The sequence below is a fragment of the Harpia harpyja genome, chromosome Z, assembly GCF_026419915.1.
Source record: "Harpia harpyja isolate bHarHar1 chromosome Z, bHarHar1 primary haplotype, whole genome shotgun sequence".
In the NCBI taxonomy this organism is placed as follows: Eukaryota; Metazoa; Chordata; class Aves; order Accipitriformes; family Accipitridae; genus Harpia; species Harpia harpyja.
The window spans coordinates 95,035,407-95,058,971 of record NC_068969.1 but is presented as its reverse complement, the minus strand read 5'-3'; the positions used below and the strand labels follow the sequence as shown (position 1 = coordinate 95,058,971).

Genomic DNA, 23,565 nt, shown 5'->3' with positions numbered 1-23,565 from the left:
GGGCAGTAAGACCCAGGAAATAAACTAAATTATATTAGTAGTTGTAGGCCAGAAGCTTGTCATGTTTGGTTATCTCACCCTGAGTCCTGGGGTTTTTTGGTCTGGAGTAGTCTATGAGCTGCTCATTTGGGGCTCTCTTACAAAGAACACCAGGGAGAAGACCTAATAAAAAGTACAGTGTTTTTCCAAGGGAATAATGCTACTTAAGAGTACATAATATCTGAACAAACAGGCAATGAACAGCATATAATTCTGCACATTATGCAGCAGCATTAAATATACATATTAGTAAGGTAGCAGATGCTGTAGTTGTGAAATTGCTATGTAAAGTAGCAGTCTTTAGCAGCAGGGTGCTGCTCTGTGTGAGACTCCTTCACATGTAATGAATAGTTCATTTCAGCTCTATAGTCCATGAGAGACCGGAGGGGATCGGAGAGGGGTAGAGCAATCCAGCAGCCAAAACCAGCAGGATGTGCTCAGATGTGCTTTAATGGAGCAACATTTCTGAGCTCTTGTGGGTAAATTCATAAAGAGGGGTGCTCATCTTTTACATTGTATTCAAACTGAGAAATTATTGCTGCAAGTGGACAAGCAGGCATGTGAAGTGTACATTGCAGGGATGAGATGGTGGTAGGTTTTGGTGCCCCTTCTGAGGTGGTGGATGTCTTGGTTTTTACTTTTTTTTTGGTTTTGTGCAACCAACAGATGAAACTAAACTGAGCAAAAGCATATGTGAGAATTGGCACTGAAAAGGTGAGCAGTGTTTTCCCTCATCCATCTTTCAGAGCATGTGAGGACACTTGTTGATCCAATTAATGTATGTCACAGATTGGAATATTCCGTTAGCAACTGAATCTGGCACGCGCACATCTCATGGGCATTGTCTTGCGAGATGAGAACTAGGAGTTCTCTCGCTGAGGAATGGGGTTTTCTTGCACAGCGAGCAGCGGCCAACAAGGTTCAGATATTCCATGTTCATTATTGATACTATTCTGTGTTTTTAAAGTATTTTGAAAACAGTTGGTCTGTTGTTCCAGTGTTTATGTAGGAAAGTGACCTCATTTAATCTTAAAACATCATACTTGCTTGTTAGGATCAAGCTAGGTCTGTGAATCTGAACTTCTAAGACTTGCTTGGAGAATTTAAGAAGGACAGGATGTATCATATCGACATCTGTCACACTCTCATCCCAAGATTCAGACTGCAGAGAGGAAAGGCAGATTTCAAAGGAAATGGCTGATAATGTTTGCAGCTCCTGATATCTGTCTCACTCCTTATCAGAGGAGTAAGCCTCCTGTTTGACTAAACAGGAAAAACCAGATGTGGGGAATAGTAATCCTTGCTACATAGTCTACCACTGTGTAGTGAATGATCTATTTAAACCATTTCTCAATAGATAAAAATAATCTAAATCATAGTTAACCTTCTGGAAGCATGATGCTAGTTAAACAGTTCTTTTCCTTCCCATTTGACTGAAGAGGGTGTGGATGGATTCTGGGGAGGCGTCATCTTAATTTTAAGAAGTGGACAACTCTGGCATAGTACCCAGCTGCTTCCTTCAAATTACTCTGCTGAGAGAGAGCAGGGGAGATTTGTGGAAAGGGATGGGGATGTTGTTGCAGGGGACAAGACTGAGGGCATTCTTTCTGGGTACTTTAAATTTCTTTTGAACTGTTTAAAGTATAAAGAAAACAAATCACTAGTCTTCTATGTAAGGGGACTGACTTTGAAGTATTTCTGTTTATTTTGATGAGACCTGGGATATTGACAGTGTTAAAGGCCCAGTTTTCAGTTCACAGCTCTTTGTAACAGAGGCTAGATACAGAACTTAACTCTGTTCTGTGTCTGCCTTTCCTATTGTGATATAGAGAACTCCTTCAAATACTATCCCGTCTCTTGATCTGAGTATCTTGGGCAACACTGAAAACTAATTCATATGTAATCTTGTCTCTGTCTTGCTATTTAAGTGCACTGTGACAACACAACCTCAGGTACGTGACAAGGTTATGATGTAATAGTCCAGTATGTTGCTGAATTTAATCTTAATTTAATCTAAACCAGAAAACAGTCTTTAACCATTAGTAGTATCAACAACTAATGTTAGAGGCATGGTTCCTGTTCAGTGTTTCTGCCAGCAAAGGGCACCCTCCATCTTTACCTGCATCTGTTTCAGAGTTTGTGTAAACATCTGTTTTTTCTTCAAGAACTTGGAATGGTCTTCCTTGTTTTCCTCCAAATTATTTTTATGCAGGTTATGATAAAAGTTAAGAGCATAGACAGAGAACCTTTTCTTGTTGCAAGAAGTAGACCTCTAGGCATAAGACCTGTATCAAAAAGGAGATTTAGTACTGCTACAAGACCATTGTCTAGTTTGAGGTAAGTAAAATCGACAAACAGCCTTGAGTTACAAAATTAGTCAGCAATGTACTTAGTCTTGTGGGCTGGGTTTCATGTTCAGTAGGCAACCAAAGCTAACAAAACGAGGCATTAACCACACTTCCACAAGTACACCACCTACTAGTTTATCACAAGTGCTAGTAGTTGTAGTATAGATAGATTATCAGAAGCTGAAGCCCAAAGATAAATGGTAAGAGAATGCAGGGATCTGGAAGGGAGAGAGTTACTTCGTCATTGCATGGAAGCAGCTTGTTGCTTGGCTCACTGGTAGGTGGAGAGACTTGCTATCCTTGAGGTTTTTGTTCTCTGTCTCCTTGTTTTTGTGTCTCACGCAGTGCACTGTAAAAGTGAAATAAATGATGGTGGTTTTGTAATTGTTTCCTTTTCCTCTGTCAAAAGATAGTTGTAGGGTGTTCCTTGGCTTGTCAGTGAAAGTTAGAAATGTTGTATGTTACCAGATGAGTTTTTTGTTGGGGTCCTCAGTCTGATAGTTTATGTACTGTAAAACCTGGTCTGGAGGCCAAACCACAGCATGCTGAATTCCTGTAACTTGCTTAATAAATCTAAATGACAAATTAGATTGTGTTTAGCTGTATAACTTGTCCTACTTCCTTAGTTTGTTTGTTTTCTTTAGCTTATCCTGGAAGTTTTGCTTCCTTGATTCTGCAGTTCTGTTTTTTCTTCCCCCTGCCTTTCCAAACTTTTCACTATCTCTGTATTGTTGTCTGGAAAGTTTTGATTTTGTGGGTGAGGCATGATTTTAAAAAAAGAAAAATGTCATGTTGCATTTTATTGTTCAACCCTATGCATGTTAATAGAGGCTTGGATAACACATTATATACTAACATACTGTCTAGAATCTGATTAACAGTTAGAATAACTGTAGCTTGTTAAACTCTTGGGTACTGCAGGTTAGAGGTGAATATTCCTAAGAATTTCTTGGCTCTGGCAGGGAAGAATGGTATGCCTTGCTCATTCAAGGGGAATTGGTGTGTGGCTTTAGAGGAGGGGGTGGGCTCCTAAATTACCTCTAAGAAAATGGCATATTAATCTTACCTGCATTGTTTGAAGAGCAGCTGTGTGCTCTGAATGTGCTAGCATTGGCTTAGTCAGTAGAAGAGTGTACATCAGGATCCCCCACCCGCACACACTTACCCTTACTTATTTCAAGTGCTTGCTGTGCATGCAGCTCCCAGAAATCAGAGATGCCAAGAAATTAGGGCCTGGGAACATACATAATTTTTCAGTTTGAACTAACAGATATTTGTATTTTATAAATATAAAAAGATATGTGAGCAGCTTGCACTCAAAATTGTCTGTGCCTCTGGAAATCCATTTTTCTTACATGAAGTCTGTTCATTCTGCACGGCATGTCTGGAAAGAGGTGATGCATGTCTATATGGAGGAGTACTAGTATGGCAAGTCTTATCTGCCAGTTTTGACAATGGGGTGTGCTAGCCATGAGTACTGTATATTGATCTGATTTTGTTGAGTAATAATTGGAACAGCGAGAAGTGAATTAGGATCTACGAAGGGTGTGGAAAAACTGTGAACTGCAACCTGATTTCATACAGTATGTCCACTTGTGTGAGTTTAGACTATGTGCCAGTGTTATCAAGGATATTCTGATGTATAATATAAGTGAACTTTGCATGACCGTTTTTTAAACACTTTTACTGTTATTAGAATAGTTCCTTGGGATTCCAGTCTGCATTTGGGACTCCACTGCAGTTGACCCTGGACAGTTATAAAAAAGACACTTACCCCAGTGTTAGCTTCAGCCATGCAAGGGTGACTCACTTGTCATGTTGGTGGTTTTTAGACTTTCATCCTGGAACTCTTTCAACACTATGGTTTTAGTGGCTTTTTCTCTGCTGCTTTGTCAGGAATTACTATGTCGTACTTCATTATTTTTGCTGGAATTCCTTGTAATGCTCTGGTGACCAGAGGAAGTTGCTGAAAACATTTATCCTGTAAAATTTACCGTCCAACATGAACTGAGCCCCTCCCAAAGTCCTACGTAGTGACTGTTGTTTCTACACTTAAAAGAGAAAAAGATGTTTTTTTACTTCCATTTTGATTACGAATAAAACAGTTCAGTGAACATTCTGACTCTTGCAGTAATACAGAAACATTTGTTAAAAAATTAAGGCAATCAAAACATTTTGTAAATGCTAAGAATTAAGTCTTTGTGAATATTTAGTATACAAGTGGAAGAATAGAATCATGGCCATAAAGAAAAGGTCTGTCTCACTTTCGGGGAGCTTTAATGCCATTTTTCATTTGGCACAAGTGCAGCATTGATCTCTTCTTTTTCTCCCTTTTTAAACAAAAGAATGATTTTTTCCACAACTAGTAATGGAAATAGGAGTGCCAGTTTCCTCTTTTAGGCCAAGTATAACATTTCGTGGTGGAAGGTCAGTTTAGTTTCAAAATTATATTGGCTTGTGCTTTTGCATAGCTTAAACTTAAACTGTTTGAGCACGATCTTAAATTACTCAATCAGTTAAAAGCTTTGTGTTGTTGGAATGACCTAAATACCTTTTACTGCAGGATGCCTGTGTTTCAGACATCCTGTGCTGGGTTTTCCCAAACTTTTAAGTATGGCTGTGGAAATCCAGACACGCTCTTTTCAGGAAGTAGTCATTTTCTAATCTTTTAAAAAAATCTTTTCCCAAGTTTATATCTGTGATTGCTGTTGTCTTCCTTTTTAGGATTTTTATCCACTTCCCATTAAAAAATACAGTGGGAGTTTGATTAAACACTTGTCAAGAGGATGAGAAAGTAGTTTTTCCTGATGATAAAGCAGTGTTATGAGTCAAGCAGGATGTAATTTTTAAAGGTTTTTCCTTCTTGCCTTCACCCATCTTCTGATGAAGCTCTGTGCTCTTCTGTGGCCTATGTTAGTTGAATTCAGTTTGTCTTTGAAAAGCCATGTAGACAACTGCTGCTAATCATGCTTTATTTGTAAAAGTCAAGCAATGTTGGAGCCTTACAGAGGCACTGTAGAAATTAAGTCGAAGATGAACCCTAACTTAAGATGATAAAGTAAAGCTGTGTGACAGCCTGTGTGACAAAAGCAAAAGACGTGGTACCAGCAATAGTGTGAAAAGAGCAGAGATGTGCTTGGCCTGGCAGAGGGAAATTTCGAAACAACAACAAAAAATTTTGGTTAGATTGGGTTTTTCCTCTCTTTCCCTCCCTTAAAAATGAGCAGGTCTTGCTGGAGGTTTTCTTCAGTTTCAGATGATTTACTTCTGTTACTTCTTTTTACTTTACTGTTACTTCTTTTTGGTGGAGACAGATGATTCTTAATTGAAGGCAAGCCTTTAACTGTAGACATGCAATACAGAAAAATTCTTCTTTTAGCAATAAGAGTGTAAATTGTAACTTCAAAAAATGACCATATTCTATCTGTTCCACAGGACATCTAAGTTGCTTAAAACAACTGGTAGTCTCTAAACACTTTCATCAATGTAAAAGCAGCCTATTTCATGTTGTATTGCTTTAAGGATATTTTAATAAAAGCAGGAGGTTTGATCTGAGTTTGTTTGGTTTTGTTGCTCTTCCTCATTTGCAGTCACTTTCCCACTTGTGGTATTTATACTTGTGCTGTAGCAAGTAAGCATAACGTCTCCCTGCAAATGTGATGCAAAAAATAAGTAGCAGTAAAAGCTGAAATGGCATCACCTTGGGAGATAGATACCCTGTGCTATGCGGTGAATCTCTGCTGCCTGCTTCCTGCAGGAGGGATGCCAGCTTCTGCTTGCCATAGTAGAGCAAATTCCTCCTCAAAAGCTAGCAACAAATGTCTTTCTACTGAACCTCTGAAGACTGGTCGTAATCAGTCCTTGTTCTTCGGCACCCTTGTTCCCGGGATGCAGACCCTTGTAGACTGTTTGCACATCTGCTGTCTGAATCTGTTGTTCTCTTTGCAAAAAACAAGGCCCTGTGAAGTTCACCAGCAGAGTGAAGGTTTGTTTATCAGAATTTAAATGTGGTTTAGTAATGTGTCTTAACCTCTTGTTTCCAGCCTTTGTTATGGCTGAATGTAAACTTGAGCCTGATGCTGGCCTACATTTATATTCTATTACAATTCACCTATAAACATTTTAGTGTACATTAGCTAGATGGTCAGGGCAGTCTGCTTAGTTAAAAGCTCAATTATTTTGGAGTAGCTCTACTTCTAGCAACTTTCTTCAGTATTAATTACCCTTTTTTTCCTTACCCTTCATTTTGAATTTACTTCCAGTTTCTCTTCAGCACCAGTGTAGTTTTGATGACTCCCACTTCACGCTTTTGCTGCAGTGAGCTGCTGTATGATGGATCCAGCCAGTTTCCGTCAGCTCAGGTAGCCTATTAAGTCTCCCTCAAAAGTTTGAGGCTTACTGTATTCCATGCATCATAAATCATAAAATGTTAATTTGCCCACATTCTGCAAAGCTTCTGATTTCTTCAACATTCTCTTCAACATTCTTGAATTTTTTTTTTAATAGCTGTCACATGATCTCTGTGGGGTATGTTATTAGAAAAATTGTCGTATATAAAAATAAATGTCCTGTCTGCTGCTGCCTCACAGTAAACTGTACCTTTCTACCTGTCAGCTTCAGGGATTGCAGGCTTACATTGAGATCTCTTTTTTTATTTTGGTTACTGGTGCTCTTATGATATATTGTGCTGAGAGAGGAGCTGTTAAACTCAGTGTAGAGGAGCAAAGTTTATTTTAAAAGGATGCCCTTTTTAAAAAACCAAATGAACAAACAAAAACCACCACGAACAAAAAAACACGCCCCAAACCCAAAACCAACAAAAAGGCTTGGATTGTATATCTGATAGAGGGTGGCCTGCAGCCATGGATTGCTAGCCTTCTTGACCTGACAGGAGTCAGTCAGCATTCACACTTCCAGTGAATGCTCAGCACTATGTTAAGCCTTTAGTTGAAGAGACTTGTCTGCTTCTGCTCTGCTTCTGCTTTGTAAGCCATTAACATCATTTGCTGTAGCATCCTAGATCACAGTTTGAGCATCACTGTGCTAGGGGTAGAGTTCTATGTTACTGCTGTCCGGAAGACATTTTTTAACATATCTGTTATTTACACTAAGGTTTTGCTGCTTTGGTTTGCCTACAAAGCTAATGCTACAAACACGTAAAATGGGGTTGATTATATCCATATTAAATGAGTTGGAATGCAGACGACTTTCAGGTCTTGCAGAGATGTGATCCGAGGCTGTGAGCAGTGCTGGTGAGAATGTCATTCTGTAGTTCATATGGGGTTCCTGTGGGGTGGGTTGCAAGTTGTTTACTGCAGGGATAGTGGTGAAACCTTGAGGGACCCTTGTGGCCATTCTCATGGGGTGTATGTTTTGTTCAATGCCTCCACCTCCAGACTTCATGAGCTGCTGCAGTCTGCATCTGTCTTAAAACAGTCCGGATCTTACATGTCTGTTGGGCAGAGAAGGCATTTTGCTGTGTTATTTGCTGTTTGAACAGGCTTTCCTTCTCTTTAGGGAAGAGTATTCTGCATGGATGCATCCTGTACAGTCATCCATGAGCCCTCCTTGGACCACAGTGACAAGCAGCTGCTCTTGAGCAGCAGAGATGTGATCAAGCTTGGCTTGAGGGATTAGTGGAGGCCTTTGTCTAATGAATGTAGTGAGTCGAACAGTTCTCAGACTTGAATGTTTGGTCTGCTGAAGGAGGTCCTGGAAGATTTTTTTTTTTTTCAAATGCGACTGTTGAATTCACAGTGTTGGGACAGATAAATCTTGCTGTTCAAGTCACTAGTGCTGTCACCGTTACAGCATGCATGTTCTTGGACATGTGCCAGTAGTAGTGAACTTCCAAGTTGTCAGTGGAGTGTATGTAGGGATTTATTTAATGCTACTTCTACTTTCTCTCTTGCTTGCAAAAGTTCTGAAATACCAAATCCTGACTGTTGGCTTTATGAAAGGGAGTCATGGAATCCAGGCGATTGTTTGTGATGGGTCCTCTGTTAGTGTTTGGGTGCAGTGGTAATGCCAATTTTATTCAGTGGCAGTGCTCTCAAAACATAAGCTCTTCTATACCCTGTGCATTCATTACATATAGTAAACATCTTATGTGCTGCTCTTGTTAATTAATCTTTTTTTTTTCCCCGACTTGTCATTACCTTTGTATAATACCTGCCAGCATGTTTAAGGTACTATGGGTAAGTATCTTCCATTTTAAATCAATGTTTTCTCTGGTTTATAAATAGGCTGTTAATATTAGCTTCAGGCTGAGTGGTGGCATGCAAGGTTTTGACTTAATAATAATTTCAAAGTGTGTTGTTGATCTGTTTTTAGAGTGTTCCAGAGTTCAGACAGAATTGAATGTAGGATACTACTTTGTCATCTTAAAGGAAAACCACTTCTTAAAAGACAAAATTTGAATGAGGTAAACATGGTTTAGACTTTTGCTTGTCTTGGGAAAAAAAAAATGCAACCACTGATATAAGTTATGAAAAAATAGCTAGTGGGCATATTTGGAAACTACTTTCCATAAGCATTTCTTGTTGTTTGGTAGGCAAGATGAAACAGAGGTGTTTTTCACTTTACACAGTGATTATGTGTTTGCCAAGTAATATAGTAGTCTGAATTAATTTAAATGACTGTTAAAGATGGAGGGTGTGATTCTGATTACCAAGGTAAAGCTACGTAGGTGGAGGTTACCTGCATAGGTCTTGCATGCTGAAGATTCCCCAGCTCCCAGAACAAACTCTTCCGTAATTTTTTTTTCTCTATAGGTACCTTCATCTGCTGGTTGTTTCTTCTGTGAATGTAAAATAGCTCATGCATTTTCCTGACTAGGAGCATATGTATGGAAAAAGGGTCAGTGGATCAATATTGGAACACATCCATTTTCCAAATATAGTTGGTAGCATATTTCCTAATTTTAGGATAACTTGTGCATAGTGGATGAGGCATGCATGGTGTTCTCAAAATGTATGTGGCAGAAAGCTATTCAAAAGCACTGTTTTTTAAGCTTTAGGGTATTTCTGAATCCAGTTCTGACGTTTTTATGTTTTCTGTAAAGGATAAGCAATACCCAGTGGTGATGTATAGTTGTATTTCAATCAAAGCTTTCAATTGCAAGTGTGAACTTCAAAGTGACTTTTTTTTTAACCCCTGGAATTCTTGACAGCATAGGTAATATTTTTAATATATACAATGGAGGTATGCATTTTTAATACATTTTGTTAAAGTACTGTTACTCTATGTTCATAAGAATAGCCCGCTATTTTTTAAGCTGGTAGTGTGTTTGTTTTGATGTCATGTTATTGGTATTTTTGAATAGGCAGCTAAAAAGTTTGAGAGAGAATTATTTTTTTCATGTAAAGTTCACTCCATAATAGCTTGCTGTATTGTTGACTGAATCACAAATGAATGCAGCTCCCCTTGAATGAGAGGTTTTTTCTTTAATTTCCTTTTTTCCCTGTGTCTACAGGAACATCTTAGAATTTTGAGTTCTAAATTACTGAGAAAAGAAATCAATGGTCTAAAATTTTAGATTGAATTACTGTTTATAGTTAATTTAAAAGTTGTGTTGTACTTTTGTTTTATTTCCTTGAACCACAACACCATATAATCTCAGCATAATTTCCTCCCCTACTTCCCCTGCATTTTACATGGCTTGTTGTTCTGATAGTTTTTGTTTATTTTGGTCTGTATCTTTTTAAAATGTATCTTTGGACTTGGGTATATTGAGGAAGATGCTTTGTAGCACAGGGTGACAGTAGAAATTAATTAAAATTGTGATATGCCATTGATGATGCTTATTTAGTGCAGTAACTTTACTACTTATCCCATTGGATTAGTGGAACTAACTATTCCAAAATTTTTTACTTGAGTAACTAAAAGTCGACCTGCTGCTGCTTCTCTGCATGCCACTGTCATTTCTCCTCTTTACGGCCTTACAGTTTGAAGTTTCTTTTGTTTTATTCCAAAGTATTTATTTTTTTATGACAAACATGTATACTTAGCTGGCAGATAGTACATTGTAGTAATGTTCATTTTCATTTATCAGGCAGCTTTACAGTCCCAGAATGTTTTTAGTTAATGGATCGCATGCTGTCAAACAGATTTTGGCAAAAATTGCTTTGTAAAATTTACTGACTTTTTAATGCTTTTCTCATGATGGCACTTTGGCACGGTCCCCTACCAAAAGTATGGCAGCTGAAAATGCTATTTTTTTGGCTGTTAAATAGTCTTTGTGGTGTGTGTGAGGGGAGCGTTCACAACAGAAGCAAAATCACTTTGTAAAAGAGTGTATCACTTGATACATTGTCTTAATGCTCCAACTGCTTTTCTAAACGCATTTTTGCAGAATGCAAAGCCTCTGTGCATTGAAAATGTCAGCAGAGCTTGAATTACTGGTCACGTGCTGGTTTGAAAACTAAAACATTTCAAACTGCAGCAGCTGAAGGGAAAAGGTGAAACAAGCCTGCTCTATAAATAGATTCTGTAGTGAACACATGGTTTTCTGCCTGCAACTCTTTTGTTGTCTTTAGATAATAATGAATGAGCTTTGTAGTTTAAAAGTGAAACATTAGTGTTCTTGGGGTTTTTTTTGGAATGGATAAATATTTCTAGCAAAGGTTTGTAACTTTGAGTAAAAGAGGAATTTTCCTTTTGAAGGGAGATACCTACTTGGAGTGAGGGCTTGCAGCTTTTTAGCTGGAGAGACTTTCTCTGCTCCTTTGGATCTGCTAGTGAAATGTCATTATCTTTGAGTCCCCGCACAGGTGATTCCTTTTGCCTTCTTCCAGGAGCATGTAACATCTGTCTTCTCAGCAGCCTATAAATTACTGCTGCTGAAAGCTTTCTGGCAAAGCATGGTGCATCAATTTTTTACCTGCTTCTAACTTTTCATATGTTATTTGGAGAATATTAGATGGTTAGGTTAAAGATTAAGGCTATGTCTGCAGGAGGGGAACAGCCCTATTGAGTACTCTGCAGTATTGTGGGCAGTGGAGAAGATGGCATTTGATATCTGGTAGGTTAAATTATAACAGCCCTGCCAGGGCTTCTGAGCTGAAATTGCCTGAATTGTTTTCTCTGGTGTGTTGAAACCTTTTTAAAGGTCAAAATTACTAACAACAATTTCTTTCTTTTAAAAACACAAACAGAAAAAGAGGAGGAAAATAGTGTTTCATAATTAGCAGGCATAGTACATCACTGCGGCATAGTTAATGCAGAGCTTCTACATTTTAGCTTGCAAGTGCAGCTGATGTTTTTGTTTAAATCCTATGTAATTTAAGAAGGGGAGATTAGGTAACTTGACTGTATTAGTGCTGTCATTGTTTAGACCTGGATCTGTGTTTTTGAATGTTGCTGCTTGTAACATGAATTCTCAAAAAAATCTCAGTGGAGAGGGAGAGGGAACCATGAGCTCTGTGTGTGTCTGTACTGTGTAAGGACTAAAAGGCAGGCCTGCTGCTAACTCTTAAGTATTTCTGGAGACATTCATCTTTCCAGGAAGATTTTAACTTTTTTGGATGCTTGAATTATATACTGACAAATTACAAGTGATAATGGTATTGGAGTAGCTGGTCGGGCTTTTTTTTTAAATTAAGGGAATCTTTGGGCCTTTTGCTATTGGAATTAATAGGAGTTCAGGAACTTACTTGAGAGTAGGAGGGAGTGGGAACAGGCCATTTCAGTGTTCAAGTGTTAGGCTTTTCCTCAGCTCATGGATGAGAGAAAGTTTTAGGTATGCTTCATAGGAAAGTGATACTGAAAAGAAAAATCTCCTGTGCAGTTTCTTTGGGACCACCAATACAACTTTCACTTACTGGGAATTAATCTGAAATAAATAGAGCTGGCTAAGTTTTAACAAAGCCTCTGTTTTGGGGAGAAGGCACTTACAGGAGCATGCTGTGACTACTTATAAAACCTAAGGGAAAGGCAGAGGGAGGAGCTCATGATGCAAGGGGCAATTCCATTCCCCTTCTCGGTGCAGGTGTTGCATGGAAACAAGAGCAAGAGTACTGTGTATGCCTGGGCTTGTTTGTTCACCCCACTTCCTCTCTGTGCACTTTATAGCTTACTGCCTCTTCAACCTTGACTCTTAGCTACTTTAACTGGCAAACATCCTCTTGCAAAGTCGAGGTTAGTGTGTGCATATGACCTTCTTCAGGGTAGAGTATCAGAGTACTGCAGTTGAATGTAATCCAAACAGTGATGCTGACTGTACAACCTGCTCTGAAATGTACAGTGTAAACAAATGGAAAAAATGAGATATTTTCCTCTCTGTTTCCTGTAACTTGAAGCCCTTTTTTAAAACAATTGGAGCTACAACATTTTGGACTAGAGCTAGGTATATGTTTCTTCTTTTTCACGACCTAATTTTCATATGATACAGCTTCCTACAATACAGTTTTCTGGTGTTTCAAGAATACTAAATTGGTTTTGGACTTTGAGAGAGTGTGGTTTTATATTATTTCCATTATAAATAGTTAACATACAACAACTTACTTGTAGTGTCTGTCCCAGATTTTATATGCACTGTCCGTTCAAGTTTTATACTTGTACAGCACATGAAATTTAGTTGTATTGCCCTGTATCTATGCCTCTGACTTAATGCTTGAGCCAAAATCAATGTCATACTTACGTAAAATCCAAAAGAAATCCAAATTCTGTTATTCAGTGGTATTGAGAGCCAAACCTGGGCCTTCATGTTGGGCAAACAGAGGTGGGTTTAGGTCTGATTTTCAGAGTTTGAGACCTTGCTTTAACAGGGTGCTGTGTCAACTAGTGGCATCTTTGCTGAAACGAATGTGTTTCTTATGGTATACCATACCTTCTTACGATACAAGCAAACCTAGCTCTTTTGCCTTGTGCTTTATTATGTTGAATGGGAAACAGGACTATAATACAGAGACTTCTGAAACCATGCGCACGTGTCTCATTCTGTATTATAAATCTGTTATCCTGTGTATTGGTAACGGCAGCAGTTTCCATCTCCAAAGAGCTACACACATAGCAATCTGACTGGATTGCTTGGGTGGAGGCGAGCTTTAACATGAGCTCGGTGGGAGAAGTGAAAGCAAAGAGGTTAAGTGACTTGTGGCAGTGACTCAGGGGCAGAGTTGAGACTAGGACCTGGCTTCGTGCCACTAGAGTGCACTACTTCCCTCTTACTTATTGAAAGATGGTTAAATTTGCTGGTAGGTGCTGCAGGCTCCCTGGTGTGGGGTTTGGAAAATTGCTGCCAACTTGCTGAGGTACTGGGAGTTTCACATTGGTCTTAATCAGATGCAGCTCTGCTTCTGCAGCTATAATTTAATCAAATAAATGTTTTTCTTACTATCAAACTTTTATAACTATTGTGATGGAATGGCAAAGAGGGCTTGTAAACTAGCTTTTTACTCCTCTTTTGATTTTAATGGAGATGAAAAGGGTATATACAAAAGAAAGGGTTAATAATATTTGTAATTAAAGCAAGTTCTTTAGGGTATATAATTTCTCAGAAATCGATGATGACTTTTACTTTATTAACAAAAGGTTATTGATAATGAGATGCGGTATTTTACTTACATTATTAAGTTCTCTTTTTTCTCCCTGCACAGGTTTCCACTTGAGCGGCACAGTGACAGAGCCTGCAATGCAATCGGAGCCAGAAACTGTTTGCAATGTAGCTATCAGCTTTGATCGTTGCAAGATTACCTCAGTGACCTGTAGCTGTGGAAACAAGGACATATTTTACTGTGCGCATGTTGTGGCACTCTCTTTATACCGGATCCGCAAGCCAGATCAGGTCAAACTGCATCTTCCCATTTCAGAGACACTCTTTCAAATGAACAGAGACCAACTTCAAAAATTTGTACAGTATTTGATCACAGTGCACCACACAGAAGTTTTGCCAACTGCTCAAAAATTAGCAGATGAAATTCTTTCTCAGAATTCAGAAATCAATCAAGTCCATGGTGAGTTTGATACTTGTTCTTCCTTTTGCTTCATTCCCGCTTTGGTTTTGAGCTTTTTTGTGGCGTTCAGGAGTGTGACCTGCTGAGGTCCCTTCCAACCTGAATTATTCTGTGATTCTATGGCGTTTACTAAAGAGGATTCTGTTACTGAACCTTTGCTTTAAGATGTTTAGAAAGCCATACATGTTGGAAAAGACAGAAGAATTCCTAAGCAATGAGCTTGATGTCTCCAGCACTGTTAACTTGTGGCCTGATCTGCTTCACACTTGTATTTTCCAGCTATGAAAAACTGAGTAGTGGTGTGCTTTGTAGAGCCACATTGCTTAAAAGAGCTCTCTTACCAACGGCATCGTTTTGTTATTTTGTTCTTTTAACTAATCTTCTGATATTTTGATTGTATAACTTTGTTTTAATGGCAAAGCATAAAAGCAAGTAGGCGTTACTGTTTTTTTCATTCATTAAATATAGTTTTATTATCCTTTGGGATTTCTTTTCTCTATGAAGTCAGGAGAAATATAGAACCTGTATTTCAATGCCTTTTTCCTGTTAGTGCTGCAGCAGCCTACAGCATCAACAAAGGTCTTGATCTTTCCTGCTCCTTCTGCTGCACATGGTTTTAATGGCTCTCAGGTTCTTGTATTGAACATCTTCATGTTTGTTAAAGAGTGCTGGGTGTGACTTTAGGCTTCTGAGGTGGCTTTTCTATGGACTCTGCTGAACTGAAAGTAGGTAATTGTGGGTTTGAGGTGACCCAGCTAGTTTATTAGAGTCATGTGTTCCTGTAAGGTCACCTGATAGAAATGTCCTCTAAGGTGACCAGAGCTGTAAGCATAAGGGCAGCTTAGGGGGGAAGAGTAAGTTATCTAAATATCTAAAAATATCTTCTTTGTTTGTTTGGTCATTGTCAGGAACAGTTCTTGTGTTAGATATTTCAGAGGGATGACTGCTATTCCAAGGAATTTGCAATACAAACACAACCAAGCTGCTTAATACTAGAGAAAGAAAAAAAAAGTGTGTGTTAGATAGTAGGCAGAACAAAAGAAGGTAGTCTTTGCCATAACAGGACTTATCTGCAGTGTAGCCCTTCTCCTTAGAGTCCGGTGACCCTGGCAAGCCCAGTCCGGCAGTGCTGCAAGATGGTGTATTTCAGGAGTAGTGCTTTTTTTTGGCTTTGGGAGCTATGGGGGATGTGGCCAGAGGCAAGGCAGTTGCTCTAGTTATTATGGATCATGAGAAGGTGATTGGCAGAGCTGCCGGGTGATGATGGTACAATGAAAGGGAAGCTAAAGCAGATGCAGGACATCAAGCAATAGAGGAAGATGCTCAGATGTTGTAAGCTGAAGGCTTGTATTGCATGAGAGTTGGTGATACCCTGAACATAAGGAATTAAGGGGAAGGAAGAATTATGGTGAGTATCAAAGTAGCACAGAAGATTCACTCAAGGGTGATTAGAAAAGGGGAAGGCAGGGGTGGGATAGGAAGGACAGGTGATGGCTGTTTATGGCTGTATTAGCTACTATGCTTAATGTAAGAGAAGTGACAAGCAGTTGCAGAGTGTGCTTAAACTTGATCACCATTAAGTCTAATTATACTAATCATAGGCATGTTGTGCTTTGTCAGCTATTTTCTTGTTGTCAAAATATCTCATTATGTGTTAGTATTTAAGTTTTTTTTTTTTGAGAGAGATTCAATGTTTAGATCACAGCCCAAATAGCAAAAAGAATAGGAAACAAAAAACTAAGTTGATGATAAATCATGAAATTTCACAATGAATTTGAGTAGGGTAGTTTAAAAAGATCCACAAAACTAAAATGTTTCTTACATGTGTTGCTGTTTTCCTGGTAAATGAGATTGCAGTATGTCTTCATTGACTGTTGGTAGCTCTTAATAAAATATCAAAACCTGAAGTAGAAAATCCAGGCAGCATAAGAAAATAAACTGCTGTTAGCAAAGAAGGCTGGGTTACAGAAGAGGTTCTATAGTCTCCTGCTTTTCTTCTCAGACTACCATAAAAGCATGGTCTGATTTTTTTTTTTTTTTTGATTGGTATGTTTGCAGTGTTAAAAATTCACAGGATTCTTTTAAGGAAAAGTAAGTTCCTCTGATTATGTAGCAAGTAAGTGGCATTCTAGGATTCATACTGTAATTCTGTTATTTTGATCTTTAATCAAATTCCTTAAATTAAAACAATAAAGTTAACCAAAATAAATCTATGAAAAATAACCAGAAGAAATCTTATCTCTGGTTCGAATAGCATAGGCTGGTGAACATAAGATCACCATTCACTCTTGTATCTCCTGTGCTGCAGATGTTCAGTTTGTAATACGAAAATGTCTTGTAGACCTGTCTTGCTTTGAACAGTTCAACCTCACTAAACTAGTGTTTGAAGAGGAATTACATTGAATACTGCTTGAAGGCACAGGTAAGTAAGAGGAAAAATTTATAAAAACTTGCTTATAAAAGTAAGACGACACCTAGCACAGAAACACCAGAAACAGCTTTGATCGAAGGGAAGTCTTGAATCTGGAGTTAGATGAGGGAATTCTTTTCAATGTTGCCTAGTGGTTGTTACGATTTCAGGGTTGTTTTATATAAAACTTCAATTTTTTAAAAATTTTTTTTTCTCTCGTAGTGGCTGTACTAGTTTTAGTTTTCATATATTTCCAGCAATAGGCAGAAGAAATCAGCTATCGAATACTATTTATTTGTACATAAGAATGATCCGGGACCTTGAAGAGCTCTGTCCACAGTGGTCTTGTTGACTTGCTTATAAGCTGGCTAGGAAGATGAAACAACTCTGCAGTACTTGTCTTTCACAAAAGGTGAATTGGATAGTTGTTCATTTGCTCAAAATTCTGTCTTAGCATTTGACGAGTGGCTTTGGCCACCTTCCTTGTGAAGGAGGTTACTGGGGGAACTAGTGAAGTGAGTTACACTGAGGCTGTTTTGAAATGACAAATCACTTTGAGTTCCTTGGTGGATACAACTGTTGCAATACCCTTTCTTGCTTCATGACTGAGCCTCACTGCAGGAAAAAATAAGTGGATGCTGTTAGAAGCGCAGGAATGCGGTGTCTATTCACTAACTTCGTCAGGAGAGTGATTTATTGGGAATCCTCTTCTGTATTTGCCATGCTAATTTCCACTTGGTGGTGATTATATTACAGGAGGGTTTTGCATGTTTTTAGAGCACAAAAGCACCTCTTATATTTGAGAGGACTACTTGTTCTGATTTTCTCATGTGGCACTGCTACAGCTGTTCATGTTCCTGATTTCAGAGCTGGAGATCTGTGTGGTCTAATCTTCTCTACTGAAGACAATTGTAGGTATTCATACTGATACCCTGATGTCTGTGCTGCATAACTGTTGGCTTCACATTTGGTTTAATTTGGGATGCTGACTCAGGAAGCTGGATGTAGATTTGGATCCTGCTTAGCTGAGGCTTTTTTCCTCCCTGTTAATTTTTGTACCATTGTGGCAGAAGAAGCTGGCAGGTGTGTAAGGCTAGGAAGAGAACATTTAGGACGACAGATTATCAGCCAGGCTTGTCACCTTGGATCTGTCTTTTCTTAGGTATGAAAATTTCACTTAAATAAATTGGTTGGAAGGTCAAACTATGTTCCGTAGAATTTTTGTGGACATAAGAAAGTAACTGCAAGGTGGGGAGGTGGGGTGGGGAGGAGGTCTGATTGCATATTAATCTCATATTAGCATTGGTTTGCTATTATGTGCACAGTGAAACAGGGTCTGCCTTTTTATTGGTATAAGGACAGCCTAGCAAACCAATTTCATTTTTACCTTTTAAGCTGTACTGTTTATTTCCTGAGTGTTTAGTGCTGCTGTTGCAATTTCTGCTCTGAGAAGTACACAGATTTCTCCAGACTTTTTCCCATTCTCCGATTATTTGACTCACAATATGAGTCACTTGCCAGTACAAAACCACATGCAGATGAACTAAAATTTAAGAGGGAGGACCTGGGAGAAACCAGTTTAAGTACATTTGTCTTCTCAGAAGCAGAGGTACCTAGGTAGTTGTTCCTGTATTTGTCAAGGCAGATCTCGGTACCATCCTATTCAAACATTACTCCCTAACGTAGATTAGGGGTGCTGGTGGAGGCAGCCAAGAAGGAAGCATCTATCAAAAAAATTGCTTTAAAAGAAAATTTCAGAATATCTAATGTTGTTCCTATATATTGTAAGTTCCAAAGGGCAATCCAGAGGTACAGGTGAATATGTGTTAATATGAACTTAGTGTATTTTACTGAAATGATGGGAATTTAGTGGAAAATTGGAGTGTAGGCTAGGGCTGAACAACAGAATACAGTGTATTGCTGATCTACTACAAGAGGGAATATTTAATGTTAAAGAAGATACATTATTAAAACAATGATGGAATCTTCCTTATGGCCCTGCTTAAACTGGCAAAATTGATTGAGAGACTAGTTGCAAAAGAAGAACGTAGGAAATGGCAGGTGAGTTTCCTTTCAAGAAGGATGAAAGTGAAGTCCACCAGTGCTTAGTATGAGAATTGTTTAGTGAACAGATTTGGGAAGGAAGTAACAACAAGACTACACAAAACTAGAGAAATTTCAGAAACCGAAGTAGAAGTAAGTAAGTAGCGCAACATAAAATAAAATGAAAGATCAATAGCTCCAAAATAACATGAAAAAATAACTTAGGAAATTCATACTTTTAGGAAAGGTTTTTTCGGGTACATTAAACAATAAAATAAAACTTATATAGAAGATAAATAGTGAGATTTCGTTTTGAGACATGGAAGGTAAAAATAAATGAAAATAATTTCATGCTAGTCTGTACTGATAACAAAGTTCTTCTAACTGCTGCACACAAGTAGACTTTGAAATTCATTGCTTGCTAGATAATGTTTGTGACACCTGGATTTTAGCAAGAGAGTTTAGATATTGTCAGCAGATAAGTTTATGCATTTTGCTGTATGTGCAGATGGAAGGTAAAGAATTTTTTGGAAGTTAAAAACTTGTTGGGGGTTTATTAACTTTCCTCAGCAACTTAGACTAGCGTGTCCTGTCTTCATATTTTCTGTTGTTAGCGCTGGCTGCTTCACAGCAGTTGCTGTGCGCTGCTGAACAGGTGTTATATTCCACCCAAGAGTTCTGAAATTAAGTACAACATGAAGTGACTTATGTCTACACTTTGAATTGTTTGGGGAATCAAAGGCATAATAATATTTTTTGAATCATTGATTTTATGATCTTTGCTTTTATATAATTATTGTTTAGAATAATTCTGAGCACACTAAGTTTACAAAATCAATTACTATTCTGTTGTGAGTCAGCGTACAGCAGTATTAGTTTCTAGCTGGGCCCATTCAATCTTTGCATAGTACTCAGTAAGTCATGTAATCATTTGTAATCATTTTTCCTTATCTTCTTCTCCTTCATGCTGCCATGGGATGACATCTAATAAAATTCAACTGATCTACAGTTCATTTGTATACTTAAATTAATAAGATTTTTATAAACAAAAAAGTTTAGTATGGCTATGGGTGAGTAATTTGGCATGGTTTCATTTGAAGATTAAAACAACTCTTGTGATACTTCAGAAATAAGGATCGGGGAAGCAGTTTGCCTTAAAGACTACTTGCTGTTGTTTTAACCAAATTTCACTGTTGATCTGCACCCGAGTAGTTTCCAATATAGGCAATTCTTAGCCTATTTTAGTCAGTGCTCCTTGCTTTGTTTCTACTTACTTTTTGAGGTTAAGTTCTCCATATACACCATCAGTTCTTGAATGTGGTTGCTCATTTTGAAAGCAGTTGCTCTTAAACTTGCTATATAAATGATCAATCTGTTTATTTTTTTAAATGTGTCTGCTTTTTAGAACTTTGGAGTTGATTATTTGTAACATGTAACCTGCTATGACCATAAATATAAAAGGCTGTTACTCTGTTTTCAGATTTTATTTGGGTGTTCAGTGTTACAAACAGTTGTGGACACTGTTCCTGCTTTGATTGCTAAGATTGCAATTTAGTAATTTTAGTAAAAGTGAGTGATTAAGCATGTATGGCTGTATCTATATACTGAGTATAAATACATTATGTATTGTATTTAACTGTAAGTACATGACGTAAAACCTATTTCAAAGACCAGTCATGATAGAAGTTAGAGCCAGAGGTTGGAGGGAGGGAGATTAATATGTTAGTGTCTATAAACTGACACACTTTAATTACAGGTATTAATAGTTAGTATAATTATACAGTGCTTCTCACTTTCATAGTTCAAATGTGAACTAATTCATCTTCATGACACCCCTCTAAAGCATGTAAGTAATACTTATCCCCCAGTTTACAAGTGGGGAATGGGATTTGGTCTTGGCACCAAACTGCGCTGCAGAGATTAAATTCAGGGCCGCCCATGTTCCTCTCTGCAGCCAAACCGTCCATCTGCCAAAGCTTCATGGTGCCTGTTCGGGGCTGTGCTGCACCCCGAGCGAAGCCACCACCTTTGGGTTGAACCTTCAGCTCTGCCTGGTGTTGAGCATGAGCCTTCCTGCTGGCTATTGCTAGGGCTTTGTCTTGCAGCTCCTAAGCCAGCTCCCTCCAGTTGCTTGTTCAGGTAGTTTCTTGTCTACTCACCCAGTCCCATGTCTTTAGAAGGAAAGTGACAGTGTAGAAATCCCGTCTGTTGCCCAGGAGTGATCTGTGTTTGAGTGGGAGAGGAAACAGGCTAGACCAATCAGTGTTCACCTTACTGTAAGTGAACGTAGTGATCTTGAAAAGTGCGTGGTTGAGAGACATGGAGATGGTTGTGTCTCGACCCTGAAACAAGAGTGACGTGGGCAGTGGAAGCTGAGGTTTCCCCAGCGCCATCACTAGGATGCCTGGCTGCCGCTGTGGTGGGAAGGTGGTTTGGACTCATGCCTGATTGCGCATGCCATCTCCATGCCTTGTTAGTCCGTGGCTATTGCTGGAGACTGCCAACGGTGTTGAAAGATCAGTGAATTACAGCTGTAGCTGGTGCCAGTTACATGTATACTGAAATTTCTTTATACATGCCAATTAAAAACTTCTATCATACTGAGTGTAGCCTGTGTAAGATCTCGTAAGGAAAAATTGCTCTGAGTCAGATGTATCTGTAGTACTGTGCTGAACAGCATCATAGAGTTCAGACCCTCAGCTTGGAGTCTTCAGCTTTTACAGTCTTCTAGCCTACTGTCATGAAAATAACGCTGGTGTAAGTATAGCGATGCTGAGCCCCTTGGGAAGGTATATTTGGGATCGTGCTGGGAGGAGAGGCCTTGGTGGGGGCAGTGCTGCTGTCCCAGGGCAGTGGGTGCCCTTGTTCCTGTAAGGGAACCCTTTTGTTCAAGAATTTGCAGGAGCTGTGTTGAAATTTAACCTTCTAGCACAAACTGACTGATGAGCTTTTGATAAAATGTAAACAGTTACGGAAGGAATTTGGGTTTTTTTCCCTAAATAGGGTAGCTTAGCTGAGGAATCTTGGGCTATTTTTAATTCAATTTAAAAGTAGCCATACCAAGATTATTTAAAGATAAATTTCCATTGAAGCGAGGGATAAATATAAGTGTGTTTTGTATACTGGTGCTTTTATATAGTTGCTTTTCACAGGTCTTTTCTTTGTGTTTTAGAGCAATGAAATATTTAACCTATTTGCAAGGTGATACTGCAAACCTGCGTCTGTGCAACAGCTGCACTGCTTGTTCTCAAGTGGCTTGACTTCTGTTTTTATCTTGTTCTTTGCAACTGAAGACTTACCAGTATGTGTTTCGTGTAGAAGACTGAATTGAAAGCCCCTTAAAAGTAACATACTAAAGATGGAAGCACTCACAGAAGAGGAGGTTTTTCATTCCTTGGTTTCTGTACTGTCTTGAGCTTGATTCTCATCTTCTGATACACTTATGGTTCCTGTGGAAGGCAGGAGAGTTCATTCACATTGTCAAAGACACAATTTCTTATTAATCTAAATATATATGCCTGTGTGTCTATGTATATGTGTGTGTATGTATGTATATATATAGATATATACACACTGCAGTGCAGTGTTCCCAGCTGTAGGCTCTGAAGTTGAAGGCAGTTGAAGAAGTTGCTGAGCTGGAAGATTTTTTTTTTTTTTTAAACTCTCTCAGGAACTAGTAGACAAGACATCTCTCTGACCTTTTACATCTTCTGGTTGTATTTTCATTGAATAAAGATTCCAGCATTCTCTGTGACCACTTAAAAGCTTCACCTACACGGCAGAGCTGCAATTGTGAAATGAAGGCTTGAATCAATAGAATCAATGTTTAATTCCTATACATCTGAAGAGTTGTAGCTATCTTTGCTTTTCAAGTTCTCAGGCCTTCTTTGAAAAAGCAAGTTTTTACAAATCTGACTATGTAATTTTCCTTCCCTGCCAGTATCCTTTTTTTTTGGCTGCAGAGGTGACATGGACTCGGATTTAAGTGATAGATTGTGTAACGCAATTCAGTTTCTAGCATCTTTTCAAAACCTAACGGATATAGAGATTACGCAGTTGTGACAAGCCCAAAGTCAAAATGTCAAGTTAACTTGAGTCTTGGGCATGCTTAAAATACCTTACATCTGGTATGGTGATGCACTACTTTGTGTTGTTTCCCTGACAGTTTAGATAAGTGTTTTTCATCCTTTTCAGTTTGAATAACTTTTTAAAAGTATCCAGTGGAGGTGCAGGCTTATTCAGAAAAATATAGATTGCTAGATGGTGCAAGAACTTGCTTTTGTTAATTTTGTCAGCCTTTAGAAGAGGCCACTGGTGGAAAATCACTGATCTCAACTGCAAAATTTGAGTTAGGGCAGCCTGTGGCCAAAGCACTGCCTGATGTAAATCTAGTCACTTCAGTTCACTCTAGGCTAATTCAGGTAGAGTTGCTCTGAACTGAAGCTGTGCTGATGACATTGCCTATGTAAAAATGCTCCTTTGGAAGCACCAGTCATACACAGCTGTAACTCTTACTTATAGTGGAAGTGCCTTTAGTGCTTTAAGACTTTGGATTTGGGGGGGGATTTTTTTTACTCTTCCTTTAGCTTTGCAGAGCCATCACAGCTCAAAGGCACTGAGGTGATGATTTTCCTCATGTTCATCTATAGCAGCACTCACTAGCAGTCACTTAAACCTGAGCAAGATAGCTGAAGGTACAGGAATTACACAGGTATTTTGGGGAGAGTGGTTTTAACATCACAGTTGTAGAAATACTATGCAAAGTCTAATT

General features: G+C 38.6%; 1 protein-coding gene across 3 annotated transcripts in view; it reads left to right on the top strand.

Annotated features, from left to right (window-relative positions):
* ZSWIM6 (zinc finger SWIM-type containing 6) overlaps positions 1 to 23,565 on the top strand; it is a 111,886-nt gene that overhangs the window by 48,668 nt on the left and 39,653 nt on the right. For all 3 annotated transcript variants that reach the window (XM_052775656.1, XM_052775654.1, XM_052775657.1), the window contains exon 2: positions 13,985 to 14,341. In XM_052775656.1, the coding sequence (XP_052631616.1) occupies positions 13,985 to 14,341 (357 nt within the window). The remainder of the gene's footprint in view (positions 1 to 13,984; positions 14,342 to 23,565) is intronic.